At 40.1% G+C, this 16,302-nt stretch overlaps 1 protein-coding gene across 1 annotated transcript; it reads left to right on the forward strand.

Moving 5' to 3' along the window:
• The first annotated feature begins 787 nt into the window (after window positions 1-787).
• Window positions 788-15,001, forward strand: LOC135477661 (chondroitin sulfate synthase 2-like). Its single transcript, XM_064757842.1, is given in 9 exon segments — window positions 788-1,184; window positions 1,186-1,422; window positions 1,424-1,573; window positions 1,575-1,646; window positions 6,705-6,833; window positions 8,516-8,655; window positions 11,697-11,815; window positions 12,638-12,751; window positions 13,860-15,001. Coding segments are annotated over 9 exon segments (2,082 nt in total). The 5' UTR covers window positions 788-1,154; the 3' UTR covers window positions 14,951-15,001.
• The last annotated feature ends 1,301 nt before the right edge of the window (window positions 15,002-16,302 follow it).

Here is a 16,302-nt window from a genome sequence, read left to right on the forward strand (position 1 = left end):
AGAACTTTTTCATGTTTTCACTCGATTCTATCATTAAAGTTGTTGTTTTTTTCTAGGACACAGGTGGTGCACGTTCAAAATCTGATGGACAGGGAAATTGTAGATTTTACCGGACATGGCGTGAATCGGTGTAATGGTTTACCACTGCTTCCCCTGTGGCTACGATACTCCATCAGCCCAACATAAATAAAGGAGTTGAAGTAGCCACCTAGGGCTAAGCAAGCTTTTATGTTTTAATACGTGTAGTTGTTGACGGACCTTTCTCTGCTGTGCACGGCGTATCTAGTCCTAGCAAAATAACAATACTCTTTTCATAGAACAATGTAACTTTAAATCACTCCCAAATTCCAGGATCATACTGTACATGGTTAGAAATAGTTTATGACATTCGAAATTTGGTATCTGAGCTATGTCTGCTAACGCAGTCAAAGGTTCATTTTATCACTGATATGGTTAACCAATACACCATATATCTGAGATTTCTTGGTCGCCAAATGTCTCTACTTGAGCCTTAACATACAAAGTGAGACACCGATTTAAACTTTAGAGCATGTTTAATGTTTCTCGAGATTTTGCTAATCATCGTCGTTTACCTTTTCCGCCTATTGTCTGTTCGAAATCCCGTTAAATTAGCGAATTCACGCGAGATTATCTTGTTTACTCTTGTTCTCATAGTTCTGCATAGTGAGGGAGAATTCGTTGCGAAGGGTGGGCTGTACAGATACGCTTTTCTTGAAGGTGCTTGAGAATTTGGTAAAGGTGAAAGGTCAGTCAGCGGGCGAAACGACCCAGTGGAAACAAGTGTGAAAATTGTCGGGGACGTGAACAAACGTGAGGTTGTTTTGCTGTCAGTCCACTCGCGGTTTAACGAGTTCAGGGAGAAGTTAATGATTATGATTTTATGTGTGTAAAACTGTTGGACTTAGGGGAATGGGGCGGCCCAGCTGGCTTGTTTTCTCGGACGGGCACTTCAACTGCGATAGGAGTTTGTCTCGGAATAAGTTTAGAGCATCATTTTCGCTCCGTTCATCGACGAAAGTTGTCATGATAATATTGACGTTGAGCCGATGCAGCCAAATTTGATCAAAGCTAGGAAGACAAACTCTGTGAATGAACCCAGGAAGTCAGATTAGATGTGAAGGAGAAATCGGAAAATGAGGTCGAAGTTCCCCCTGCCCTCCCCTCAAAAAGGTGAAACGTGGGCCAGGGGGAAAGCCCATCCGACCAAGGTATGCCTCCACAGAATTGGGTATTCGGGAAAAGTTATTTGTAGCAGTGATAACATCTAAAGGTACTGTGGACACAGCAGGTGCGTCTTTAAACAGAACATTGGCTCACTATGTTACCAAAATCACATTCTTCATGGAAGCCAAAGGGACTGTACCCCCGGGCATGGGAGTGGTGAGCTTCAGTGACAAGTCTCGCCCATCTTCTACCTTTGCACATCCTAAAGTACATCTCGGATCACTATGCCCAGGTGTTTGACTATTACCTGTTTGTGTCTGATCTGACGTACCTGCGAGGAGAAAAGGTGTTTGACTTTGTCAGCGGTATAAGTGTGAGTCAGGACGTTTCATATCGGTGCTCCTAACCGGTATACAGAAACAGAGTTCTGCGGGCTGGATGGTGGGGTCATTTTGTCACAGGTAAATCATACTTTAGGGAGCGGGCTGTGGTACACTGTAGTCGTTAAAGTGCTTGAGTCTAAATTGTTGATACACGCCAGGTGTGGGTTCAAAACCGGCTTTGGGTATAGAATTTCAGTAGATTTCCTAGCTCTGTAGGGCTGATGCGATAACATATACCATCACAAACCAGTCACGTTCCATAAACTTACACCTCCCATGTTGTCTGGGATATACTAATGCTGTCTGCCAAATAATGTGTCGGTCCGTTCTCCTAGTCGTCTCCACTGTCAATTCCAGGGTAAGTGTACTCATGTGTCATCTCTAGTAAATCCTCAAAATGGTGGAAATTCAACAAATTTTCACACCAAATGCCATATTTAGATGCACACTTTTCACAGTTAGCTTGTGATCATAGTACTGTAATTTTCAATTTTTCAATTTTTTCACATGTTCGCAAGATGTTAATTCAAGTACTGTATATTCAGGGTTTTTGTGAAGCCCTAAAATCTGCAGACACAACCAATATAGTTTTGTCTCCAAAATCAAATGGAAAAGGTGCATAAATTTTGGGCTAAAAAGTTGCTCTTTTACATGCTGAAAGTTAGAAGATTTAAAGTATACCTAATCACAACCCTTCAGAGCTACCAGGTATAGACTCTCACTGGTTGTGGGGTCTTTGTGATAACTGGTCGCAGACTAACTACCTTTTTGTGTATGAATGAGCAACTTTCAGTGCAGTTTTTGCTCATTTTAAGTTTGATTTTGGAGACAAATGTACACTGGTTGGATAGGCCAATTTCAGGGCTTCACAAAGAATATAATTTTACTGTGCAGCATGTAAACACCTTGCAAACATGCGTAAAGGTGAAGATTTACATTACATGTCTTTGTTACATGTGGAAAGTTTATCAGTAACATGCCAAAGGTCAGTGGTTTATTTCAGGCACTGGTTTCCTCCACCATAATACTCACGCCATCATAATCATTACAGTGGAAAATTCTTCAGTGTGGCATATACGTGTAACTAAATATTTGTTTGACTATAAGCCGTACTAGTCCGAAGTTTATACCAGAAGCTATAAAGTGTGTGCGCTGTTCTGGTCAGGTGGTACAGGATATGATAGCCAGTTTGTAGAAAACTCTGCATTCCACAATGAACAATTGAGATCCAGTTCAATGACAAATAAATGCAGCACCATAAACTTTACCTCTCCTGATTACAACTGGGTATAAAATTTGGTGCTAAGGAGAGAACAGTTGGTTACTTGAACATCTTGAACTGATGACAGCATGGGATATCATCGTGTGGTTCCAGAGTAAAGTTGTGCTAACTGGCTGTGTTTATCTTAGTCTCAGGAGTGATCATCTGTCCATTGTGAATTTGTGACATGCTCAATAAGTTTGACCCTAGGCTGTGCTCTTAATGGCATTAATATAAATGCTATAAGATGTTACTTTTTGTGCTTAAGCTTAGATATTTCCAGCAGGGTATCATCCTGACTTATGCTTATACATGTACCATAAGACCTCTCAGAATCATACAAAATGTGCAACTTTGTGATGGGTGAAACTTAAGGTCATTAACCACGTCAAACCTTTTCAAATGCTGTTGTTGTGGACCCTCCCCCCCCCAAAAAATTCTGGCACTTATATCCTTCTTTGAAATAATATTTTACCCTTGTGGCAAGTTTGTGTAAAGGTTGGAAGAAATTGAAGCTTTTTTACTACTGGAGGAGCAGGGCATAAATGTAGCTCAGTGAGAAATCCAAGGACTGCCAACTTTGTCTATTTATAGTCCATTCCATCGCCACCTATAAAAAAAATCAAGGCACATTTCTGTACTCCAACTCGATAGAGACAACTTCAGTGAAGTCTGTGCTGGTGGCCACCAAACTAACTGCACGTGCACTAAAAATACAAGCCATTTTTTGGGCTCTTTTTCCTTGAATTAAGAAGATTGAAGTTGCTCTTACAGACAGCGATAGAAATATAATAGTTTTCTGAAGGATTTCAATGTCATAGCCACATATACTAGTAGGTCATTTGACACTGGTCACCGCTCAGTACCGCCACAGTTCCTAGCAGTCAATGTGACCACAAGGCAGTGAGTTAATTTGCTGTAACATTGCAAGCCATTTTTACATTGTGCCTAATCACACACACATTTGTGTATGCACACATCTTTGGAGACAGTATCTTTGAGGATACTAAATTACACTACACGTATAGAAATGAAGGGAGGAAGTGAGTTAGACTGTCAGGATCTTTATAGGTACATTTAAAGATGTGCTAGTGGGGGCCTCTGTGGCTCAGTTGGTTAGCGCGCCAGCGCAACGTAATGGCCCAGAAGCCTCTCACCAATTCGGTCGCTGTTAGTTCAAGTCCAGCTCATGCTGGCTTCCTCTCCGGCCATAAGTGGGAAGGTCTGCCAGCAACCTGCGGATGGTCGTGGGTTTTCCCCCGGGCTCTGCCCGGTTTCCTCCCACCATAATGCTGGCCGCCGTCGTATAAATGAAATATTCTTGAGTACGGCATAAAACACCAATCAAATAAATAAATAAAGATGTGCTAGTCGTTGTACACATTTTAACATGTGAATAGGTTCATCAGCAGTTTACCAAAGGTCCATGATTCGCCCCACACACTCCACATTCTACTTCTCACAAACTGACCGCCATTAGAAAGTAAATATAAGTCTTATGCCAAATTGTTGTTTTGTTTTCAAATTGGGAGATGAGACTTCCATGACAGAAGTGGCTGAGGCTGTTATACTGTAGTTCTTCAACTTTTCCGCATGTTCACAAAGTGTTTATTCAAGCATATTCTGAAGACGTTATTCTGTGTTGACTGTTAAAATTATGGTTTTTGTGAAGCCCAGAGACTGGCCAATTCAGCCAATGATAGCTTTGTTGCCAAAATGAAATTAAAAATGTGCATAAATTGCACTGAAAGTTGGTCTTTGATATGAGAAAGGTTGAGGAACTAGGGTAAATTACAGCATGCTAACAATGCGTACATGTATTAAAAAGAGATGAAGTCCTCATGGGTGTTACCAGAAGCTGAGATGTCTTGTTTTGATCTCCACAACCTGTAACAGGTGCTCATTTCAGTGAGATTTTAGGTGTGTACATGTATATGCTTTGCTCATACATTTAGTAGTCCTTCTGTAACTCTTCAACCTTTTCACATGTTTGCAAGGTGTTTATTTAAGCATATTGTGAGGACATCATTCTCTGTAGATTGATAAAATTATACTTTTTGCGAAGCCCTGAAATTGGCCAACCCAACCAATGTGTTTTGTATCCAAAATGAAATGAAAAAAGTGGATAAATTGCACTGACCGTCGCTCCTTTGTATGTGAAAAGAGCGAGGAAATAGGACTGCAGATGACAAGGCATATCATTAAAAATATATTTGCTTCCTCCAGAAGGGCTCTACATGTGATTTTATTGAGGTTTTTATTTTATATGTCTCTCTGAAGATTCATTTCTTTTAAATCCCTATCAGTTTGATTTAGTCAGAATACAACCCCCTTTTCCCCACTATGAACAAAAGAGAAAGACTTCTGTAGCCATTGACACTTTATTTTCTGATGGTCAGATTACACTCAAGGAGGAATGGTTAAGAATGGCCCAGTAGAAACCCGTAATAATGTACAATACCATAGCATTTCTCCACATTATACCTTACTCACTGACAATACTCTGTATCCTGCCTTAAACCCTATTTTGTTAACCACTTTTAAGAAAAGGGAGCTGTGTTTTGCAGGACAGCCAGAGAGCAGCATGAGACTGTGAAGGAACTTGTAGTGCTGTATGCACATGTGTAAGGTCATTCAGACAATGGGTGCATTGTGTCGGCAGGAGACTGTTACGAATCATTGACACAGTACACTATACAGTATTGTGTTTGCCTAATGACTCCGTTGTTGTGTGTCTAAACATTATAAAGGGAGCCTTAAGCACATGTGCCAATGTGTCTTCAGGTATTGAATTCGATGGCTTCCTGCACATGTGGTACAAGTTCACTGCAAATTATGACGCAGAGTGCTGTTTAGCATCAAAATCTGCCAGTCCTCCAAAAAATGACCCTGTTTAAGTTTAGGTGTTGTAAGTTTGGAGCATTTGATAGGACTTTCTTTAAAATGTCTACTATTTTCATTAAGAAATATTAAGTTTATAATGTGTTTTACAGGCTCATGAACTCTTTACAGGCTAGTGATCTCTTTACAGGCTCGTGAACTCTTTACAGGCTCGTGAACTCTTTACAGGCTATTGAACTCTTTACAGGCTATTGAACTCTTTACAGGCTAGTGAACTCTTTACAGGCTCGTGAACTCTTTACAGGCTAGTGAACTCTTTACAGACTCGTGAACTCTTTACAGGCTCGTGAACTCTTTACAGGCTCGTGAACTCTTTACAGGCTAGGAATAAAAATAATTCTGACAAGAAACACAAAAAAAAGCAAACAAATGTTTGACTCCCTTTAAGGCCCTAGTCCTCATGGGGGTGTGGCCGGCTTCCTCATGGGGGTGTGGCCGGCTTCCTCATGGGGGTGTGGCTGGCTTCCTCAGTCCTACATGTATATAAGTGAAATATTCTTGAATATGGCGTAAACCTCCAGGCAAATAAATAGATAAATCGTTGAGGTGTGGCCTGAATGTCAAATGGTCACAAAGCTGAAGGACAATGTTTGTCGATTTGTCTGCCCATTGTCCCACCACAATGCTGGTCGCCATCATATAAGTGAAATATTCTTGAGGACGGCGTAAAGCACCGATCAAATAAAATAAGTAAATCAAGTATACATGTAAAATATGGACATAAAATATCTTCTAGATTGTATGTCGTTATAGATGTCTTTACATCGTGAGTGATGTCACGCTATTGCATGAGTATGTATCTCTGCCAGATTACATGTAAATTTTCAAAATGTTATAAGTTTGCTAGTGTACACTACTCATACCTGTGTATGGCCATCTTTCAGGGCCATTTACTGAATACATTTCCGGTGAAATACAGGCAAGACTTTGTCATTGTTGATTATTTCCTGACCTTGCTACTTTCATTTTTCCAGTCCGTCCTGTCGCGGACGGTTCAGGACCTAGACTGGTGTATGACAAACGCCCACTCCAACAACCCCAGTGTAAACTTCGGCAGATGTGTGCTCCATGGGTCAGGTGTGGGCTGCTCGGCTACTGTGGGGGTAAGTACACAGGATGCCATTGATTGTGTTTATGACCTCAGGGTTACAAAACGACTCCTAAAGTGCTTATGGTCATAAAGTACAAGTGCTTTAAAACCCCACATTGAGAAGAGGAAAGAGCTCAAATTGTGGTTAATACATTGTTCTGCAGTAAAGAATCAGTGTACAAATTTTAAACTTCCTAGAGTAAAACATATTTTTTGTAGTACTGTTGTGTTTGAATTTTTGGCTTTTAAGTCTGAATAAGGTGTTTGATAAATACTGGTTCTGTACTTGACTTCCGTCTTAACTTGTGCTTTTATTCCTGAATATGGATTTGAATTAAAATTTTGTCATTATAAAGGTTTGTACAGTATTGAAAACTTTTCAAAGCCTGGAACATCGAGGTTTGGGGTTGAGAGGTTGGGGGGGGGGGGTTGAGGTTTTTGGGTCTGGAAAAGCTTTGAAACTGAGAACCCACACATACTGTACATGTACATTGGGCTGACCTATAAGGCTTCAGCACCTTACCAGCCTGAGCTGTCCTTTATGCAGGGTTTATGAAGGGTCATGAGAAACCTGGAAAGTGACCATATAACTTTTCCAGGCCTTGAGAGACTTGGAATATTACAATAACTTTTCCAGGCCTTGAGAAACTTGGAATATTACAATAACTTTTCCAGGCCTTGAGAAACTTGGAATATTACAATAACTTTTCCAGGCCTTGAGAAACTTGGAATATTACAATAACTTTTCCAGGCCTTGAGAAACCAGGAAAGACAGAGGTTTTTTTCTTTTTCTTTTTGGGCCTAGAAAAAAGTTGAAATGGGGATTCCTTGGGTACATGTAGCCTGTAAAAAAATAATTACAGAACCTTACAAGCCTGAACTATTGTTTATGCAGGGTTTGTGCAAGGCTTTGGGAAACCTGGAAAATGGGAATAATTTCTCCAGGCATTGAGAAATCAGGTTTTTTAAAAGCCTTGAAGGACCAGTTGAGGACCAGTTGGCACACGTCCCATGGGCTGATCTGTATATTGATTACAGAAATAACCTAAGCTAATATATACAATGCTGACATTCTCTGGAAAAAATTTGTTTTCCAGCAGCTTTGAAATTGTTTGATATACTGAGCAGTCATTCGTTCTACATTGCTTTAAGCTTGTATGAATATAGAACAGTTATTCCAGGCGGCCAGGAAAATTTGAACTCTGGGCCTGAAAAACAGAGGAGAAGGCCTTAAATTCGAAATTGTAAGGTGTATGCATGCTGGAGGCAAAGGTCAAAGACAACTCTTAGTGTCATTTGAAATGAGAATTCATAAAGTAGGGCATGTTATAATTTTAAGACAGTAAACTGTACATAATACAGAATAATACAGTTGGGCTTATGATAGCCAGTTCCATTTTGTTTTTATCGGGGCTTTGAAAGTGTGTGTACATTTATAGTTAGAATACCTGTATATCTGGTATTTACATGTATCTGCACATTGGTCTGTCAGCAACCTGCGGATGGTCGTGGGTTCCCCTCGGGGCTCTGCCCATATTCCTCCCACCATAATGCTGGCCTGTGAAATATACAATGTAAATCAAATATTCTTGAGGTTATCATGAATCCTCAACTTGTCATGTGTCACACAGTGTGCTGTCTCTGCTGATCACCTCTACATGCATCTGTCTGTGTGTCTGTTTTTGTCATTATTAGGGTCATGAGTACAGGAATTATCGACTGAACGACTTCCACTTTGACGAGGACATCAGCACCCTGCAAACCCAGCCTCAGTTCCGTGAAGCTCTGGCCATTCACCCCATGCCTAATGACCTGACTGTTTACAAACTTCACAGGTGATCACATGGCTGTTCTCAGTGAACAGTCACTTGTCATGCTGAGTGTCTACATAATGAGTTTAGCTACAATGTTACCACTAGTCGGAATTCTTCAACCTTTACACATGTTTGTCCCCCGGGCTCTGCCCAATTTCCTCTTACCATAATGCTCGTTGCTGTCGTATAAGTGAAATATTCTTGAGTACGGCGTGAAACATCAATCAAATAAATAAATAAATTAATTTTCACATGTTTGTAAGGTTTTTTAAACTAAAATATATATATATACATTTGCTTTTTGTATGTTTTTTTTTGTTTGTTTATGCTTATATGTATTATTGTAGCAGACCTTTTTATAAGGCTAGGTCCCTGTAACACTCTTGCACACATGCATTGTTCAAACCAGACGGGATGGGAAAGGGGCCATCTCCCACTCACTTGGTTTGTCCTGTGTACATGTGTGTAGGGGATTTCAGCCAACAGGGGGCCAGGAAGGGATCGGTAATGGGCCTTCCCCAACTACCCTGCTTCTCCTGTTGGTTGGAACAACAACAAGCAAACAAATAAATAAACTCACCAGAATCCAGGTGCCTTTTAACTTGACCAATGTTATCACATTAGTGAAAATGAGAAACTTGTTCTGGCCATGGTATGACTGAAATATTGAGGAAGTGGCCAGCATGAAGCCATAATCGTTCATTCCTTTATTCAGTCATTCAGAGACCTAAATATGTTCTCATCACGATATGACTGCAATATTGAGGAAGTGGCCAGCGTGAAGCCATAATCGTTCATTCCTTTATTCAGTCATTCAGAGACCTAAATATGTTCTCATCACGATATGGCCGCAATATTGAGGAAGTGGCCAGCATGAAGCCATAATCGTTCATTCCTTTATTCAGTCATTCAGAGACCTAAATATGTTCTCATCACGATATGACTGAAATATTGAGGAAGTGGCCAGCATGAAGCCATAGTCGTTCATTCCTTTATTCAGTCATTCAGAGACCTAAATATGTTCTCATCACGATATGACTGAAATATTGAGGAAGTGGCCAGCATGAAGCCGTAATCGTTCATTCCTTTATTCAGTCATTCAGAGACCTAAATATGTTCTCATCACGATATGACTGAAATATTGAGGAAGTGGCCAGCATGAAGCCATAATCGTTCATTCCTTTATTCGGTCATTCAGAGACCTAAATATGTTCTCATCACGATATGACTGCAATATTGAGGAAGTGGCCAGCATGAAGCCATAATCGTTCATTCCTGTATTCAGTCATTCAGAGACCTAAATATGTTCTCATCACGATATGTCTGCAATATTGAGGAAGTGGCCAGCATGAAGCTATAATCGTTCATTCCTTTATTCAGTCATTCAGAGACCTAAATATGTTCTCATCACGATATGACTGAAATATTGAGGAAGTGGCCAGCATGAAGCCGTAATCGTTCATTCCTTTATTCGGTCATTCAGAGACCTAAATATGTTCTCATCACGATATGACTGAAATATTGAGGAAGTGGCCAGCATGAAGCCGTAATCGTTCATTCCTGTATTCAGTCATTCAGAGACCTAAATATGTTCTCATCACGATATGTCTGCAATATTGAGGAAGTGGCCAGCATGAAGCTATAATCGTTCATTCCTTTATTCAATCATTCAGAGACATAAATATGTTCTCATCACGATATGACTGAAATATTGAGGAAGTGGCCAGCATGAAGCCGTAATCGTTTATTCCTTTATTCAGTCATTCAGAGACCTAAATATGTTCTCATCACGATATGACTGAAATATTGAGGAAGTGGCCAGCATGAAGCCGTAATCGTTCATTCCTTTATTCAGTCATTCAGAGACCTAAATATGTTCTCATCATGATATGACTGCAATATTGAGGAAGTGGCCAGCATGAAGCCATAATCGTTCATTCCTTTATTCAGTCATTCAGAGACCTAAATATGTTCTCATCACGATATGACTGAAATATTGAGGAAGTGGCCAGCATGAAGCCATAATCGTTCATTCCTTTATTCAGTCATTCAGAGACCTAAATATGTTCTCATCACGATATGACTGAAATATTGAGGAAGTGGCCAGCATGAAGCCATAATCGTTCATTCCTTTATTCAGTCATTCAGAGACCTAAATATGTTCTCATCACGATATGACTGAAATATTGAGGAAGTGGCCAGCATGAAGCCGTAATCGTTCATTCCTTTATTCAGTCATTCAGAGACCTAAATATGTTCTCATCACGATATGACTGAAATATTGATGAAATCGTGTTAATGTAAATCTTCTACTTTTTCAACCTCTTCAAAAAACACTGAAGCACTTTTTTTAATGAAATTTATGCATTCAATTATTCTGAAAACGATAGCTTTGTGCCACTAAAGATGCAAGCTTCCTAAAACTGCACATTATTTCTCTGCACTCCAGCTCATGCTGGATTCCTCTCCAGCCGTACATGGAAGGGTCTGGCAGCAATGACCCTGTGGAGGATCATGGGTTCCCCTCCGGACTCTGCCCAGTTTCCTCCAACCATAATGCTGTGCTGCTATTGAATAAGTGAAATAAGTACGGCGACCAAATAAATATTTCTCTACACCTCATAGTTCTCTCAGAATGTTTTCAAAAATTGGTAACAGTGCTTGAAAAGGTCGAATAATTAGGGTAAGCCAAAATCATTCATTGATTTATTCATTCATTCAGAGGCCTGAACGTGTTCTCGCCAGGATATGACTGCAGTATTGTCGATGTGATGTTCAGCTTCCTGAATTTTTTCACATGTATAAGAGCAACTTTAAATAAGATTTATACACACTTTTCAGGCTTCACAAAATGTGTAATTTTACCATTCTACTCAGAATAATGCCCTCAGAGTATGCTGGAATAAATGCCGCGCAAACAGGTTAGAGAATTACAGTACACTCCTATCAATCAGCTTTTACCACAGGTAGTATAAAACTTGTCAGTGACATTTTTTCACATAGTAACATATAGTGTAAAAAAAGTGAATTTTATAAACTGAAAAAACAATATTGTGTTGCAGATACTATTGTCAGGTGGAGTTGAATGATACTCAGCATCAGATTGCCGAGCTTAAGGACAATATAATACATCTGAGCAAATACACCCCAGGTGGTAAAGAGAGTCTCTCATGGCCTATAGGTGAGTTTGCAGGCAGTAAGCGAGATCAATTCCTTTGCCCGGGTAATTTTGTCTTTTCCTTAGTTGAATAATGGGAACAAAGAACCAGGCCTTGGGATCACGAAGTTGTCTGAGACTTAAGTCAGACTCTTGAATTGACTGCTCTAAAATTGTTACTGAGGAATTTGTATTTTAAGCCTGACTTTCATGAGTTAAGTTAAAAGTTAGAACTATAGGTTCAGGTATTATAAAACAAATTAAAACACAAGTTTCTGACACAAGTTTCCAACTGCTTTGTGATCGTGGAGCCTGGCCTTATCCCTCAGTAGCTTTGCCACGCTTTGGTCTGTGGTCGGGTCAAGGTCATGACAGAGTACTGTATAGCTGTATGAAGTAAGGCACGTGTACATCTTAATGATGTTGTAGGTTCCAGTCCAGGTGAGGGCTCAGTTGTATTTTGGCACTATTTTGACATCTGGCACTATAAATAGTCTGGAATCCAGGTCGAGTGGTTAGCCTGCCAGCACAGCGCAGTCATGCAGGAGCCTCTCACAAATGCTGTTGCTGTGAGTTCAAATCCAACTTATGCTGGCTTCCTCTCCGGTTGTACGTGGAAAGGTCTGCATGTAATGGTCATGGATTTCCCCCGAGCACTGCCTGGTTTTCTCTCATCATAATACTGGTCACTGCCATATAAGTGAAAAACTAAGAATACAGCGTAAAACACCAATCAAAAATAAATAAATAAGTGTAATAGTTTGTTGCCATGGCGATGAAACAGTTTGACATTTTATCGTTGTATGGAAAGGTGAATGTATTTAAGTATTGATCCTCTATACCTAGGTGTGCCGGAGCCGTTCAAGCCCAAGAATAAGTTTGATGTGATAAGGTGGGACTACTTTACGGAGGAGAATATTTACTTTGAGGATGACTTTACCAATGTTAACAAACTTTCAGGTGAGTGTTTTAAAAGACAAATTTTCCCAGGTTAAGGTAGAAATGAAAGGCCTTAAAAAGCACAGATCACCCTTGAATGAAGGTATGCACCTTCTGTTAATTAGGTAATTTTGTCCTAATATGGTTGTCAGGGTTTTTTTTTACTGCGATTAAAGGCAAATGATAAAGGTTGTACTGTAGACCTTAGGAACCATATTGAAAATTAAGGTGAGGAACAGTGACGTGACAAGCTGCTAAACATTGTCTGACTGCTGTATTTCTGTGTTCTTTTGTGAATATACCCCTACATCAACATAAAAAATGGAAATAGTTCTGTTATTCCACTGTGGCAACTACAAAAAGAATCTGCGATTTCATTGAGCTTGTCAGTGGATGTAATATGGCTCAAAAATCCACTGTTAAACCTCAATGCTGTATTGCATTTTGTTCACCCGAAAAAAACAAAATGTAACAAAAAGATAGAACGGTAAAATATACTGGAGTAAACATTTTTCATACATTCTCTTTAAAAAAAAAAAGTCTTTAGCCTTTCATTTGATGCATACTTTATTACAGGTGGTCATAATCATGTATTTTGTGTGTGTGTGTGTTGAGTAGCTTATGTCGCAGCGTGGGTGTCCATGTCAGCGTCCAATAACAGGAAAAGCAATGTTAAAATGTTAGGGGTGGTATCTTAAAAAGTACTGCAGGAATTGAGACCGGGGTTTGCACACATTTAGAGCACAATAACATGAGGGGGATATTCCATCATTGATTGGATGTGTGAATATTAAATTACTGAATTCCTGATTTAGTGTATTATGTATTAGAATCAGTGTTGAACAGAATGATAGGGGTGGTATCTCCAAAAGTGCAGCCTGAAGTATTACATACACATAAAGCACAATGACACAAGGAGGATGTCTCATCACTGATGCTATGTGCTCATATTAATGACCATAAATTCACAATTTCAGTACCCTGTGGATTGAGCTGAAGGTTGACATTCATGTGCCTTCTACTGACGAGCTCTTTGGTAACCTTCCTACCATTTCTAAGTGTTTGTTCAAACATACACTCAGCTATTGATTCATTCAATATTCTTGATTAAGAGTTCTCTCCCTTGCAGGTGTAAATAAGCTTGATGTGGAGGAAGTTCTGGCCACAGCAAAGCAGAAGCTAGAGAAGAAACACCGAGCCGTTTACAAGACGGTCAAGCTGGTAAACGGTTATCGGAGGTTTGACCCGACACGAGGCATGGAGTACACGCTGGATCTGCGCGTGTCAGAAGGGGGCACCCTCAGTGCGTTCAACACCCGGGTGCACCTGGTGAGACCCCTAGGCTTTGTGGAAATCATCCCGCTGCCGTACGTGACAGAGAACACGCGGCTGACGTTAGTCCTGCCGGTCCGTGCCCAGGACAAGAAGGGCGTGGTCGGCTTCCTCGACTCGTACGCTCATGTCTGTCTTGACTCCGGGGACAACACTAATCTCTTCATCGTGTTTGTGTACGAGGAGAACCGGCCAGCTGAGGAGGACATATTCTCCTCATTGAAGTCCATGATTTCATACTATGAGAATAAGTACCAGAATGGTGCAAAGATTGCCTGGAGCAGCCTCACTCTGACAGGGTCGTACTTGTCAGAAATCACTCTGATGGACACCATTTCTAAACAGTTCAATCTGGATTCACTTCTCGTCCTGTGCACGGTGGGGATTGAACTGTCCAGTGAGTACCTGAACAGAGTTCGCATGAACACTATTGCTCGGTGGCAGGTGTTTTTCCCGATTGGCTTCTGGCAGTATGTCCCTCATATCATCTATGAGGAAAAGCCGTACCCGACCACCATAGAAATCAGCCGCTACTCTGGACACTTCGATATCAATGCCTATGATCACAGCAGCTTCTACAACTCCGATTACATGGTGGCACGAAAAGCTTTGGCACCAGGTGAAGAGCTGACTAGTGATCTGTTCTCCATGTTTGTGAACTACAAAAAAATCCACATATTTCGAGCTGTAGAACCATATCTCCGGCACAAGTTCACGAACATCGAGTGTCCGATGGAAATGCCAAAAAGGCTGTATGATCAGTGCTTAGTGCGAAAGATGGAGAGTTATGCGACCCGTGCACAGTTAGCCATGCTGGTGTTTGAACATAAACAGAAACAAGAACAAGAGGCCAAAGATCTGCAGGAAAATAAAAAAGAGGATTACTGAGATGATGAAAACACGAAATATTCCACAAAAGCCATTTTTGATTTAGCAGGATACAGAATCGTTTCTGATTGGATAATGATGATTGGATAATGATAATGATAGGATAAACTGAATTTTAGGTTGTGTGTTGAATTATTCAAAGCTGCTGGGGATCTTGTCGGCACTGTAAGCCAATCAGTGTCGATTCTGCATAGCCAATCAGTGTCGATTCTGCAGTCCTTCAAGCCAATATTTAAATAACGATTTTAAAGCTTATTTTGGGGGGCACTGAAGGTTAAATAAGCATCTAGAATATTCAGTTGTTAACATACAACGTGCCTTTTATTAGACTGACCATTGACTTGTCACAGTTTACATGCTTATGTGGCTTATCCAAAGTATACTCCGTACCCTTTATATATGACAGGTCTTTTGATTACATGTCTGGCGCTCCGTGTGGAGTTTTTCCTGCCTGAAGTACTGTCTACTATATTGCTTTTTCCAGCCCTTTTCAATGACGGTTTTTGGATCGGAAAAATGGTTACATGGAATGGGTATCTTTAGGTAACAAAGATCTGAGAAATAACCCCATTATCCAGGTATTTAGCACAAAGCTACATGTAAGTATTACTGAAGGAAAAGTTAATCTGTGTGTAATCACATTCTCATTTAACATCTGACATGAAGGTAGATCTACACATATGTCCATTATCCAGGTATTTAGCACAGTCCATTAGTGTCCGCATTAACATTTGACATCTGACATGAAGGTAGATCTACACATATGTCCATTATCCAGGTATTTAGCACAGTCCATTAATGTCCTCATTAACATTTAACATCTGACATGAAGGTAGATCTACACATATGTCCATTATCCTGGTATTTAGCACAGTCCATTAATGTCCTCATTAACATTTAACATCTGACATGAAGGTAGATCTACACATATGTCCATTATCCAGGTATTTAGCACAGTCCATTAATGTCTGCATTAACATTTGACATAAAATGAAGATCTGCAGGCATGCATTATCTAGGTACCTGTATTTTATAGCACAATTTATTAATGTTCTTATTAATAGCTGACTTAAATGTAGATCTATGTCCATTATCCTGGTAAATGTGTTTAGCACAGTCCATATATGTCCTCATTAACATGTGACATAAAATGGAGATGTACAGCATCCTACATTGCTGAGTCATTCTGTCATGACAATCACGATTTGCAGCGCTGGAAGTATGTCCAGATGTAGGTCATACAAGAACATGATCTGAGCTCATTGTATATGTAGTTCAGAATGGGAGGGAGGCCAGACATCTACTTAATAAAACCCTATCAGATCGACTTTGCTTTCTCACTTGATGTGAAC

The sequence above is a fragment of the Liolophura sinensis genome, chromosome 11 (assembly GCF_032854445.1).
Source record: "Liolophura sinensis isolate JHLJ2023 chromosome 11, CUHK_Ljap_v2, whole genome shotgun sequence".
Classification (NCBI taxonomy): Eukaryota; Metazoa; Mollusca; class Polyplacophora; order Chitonida; family Chitonidae; genus Liolophura; species Liolophura sinensis.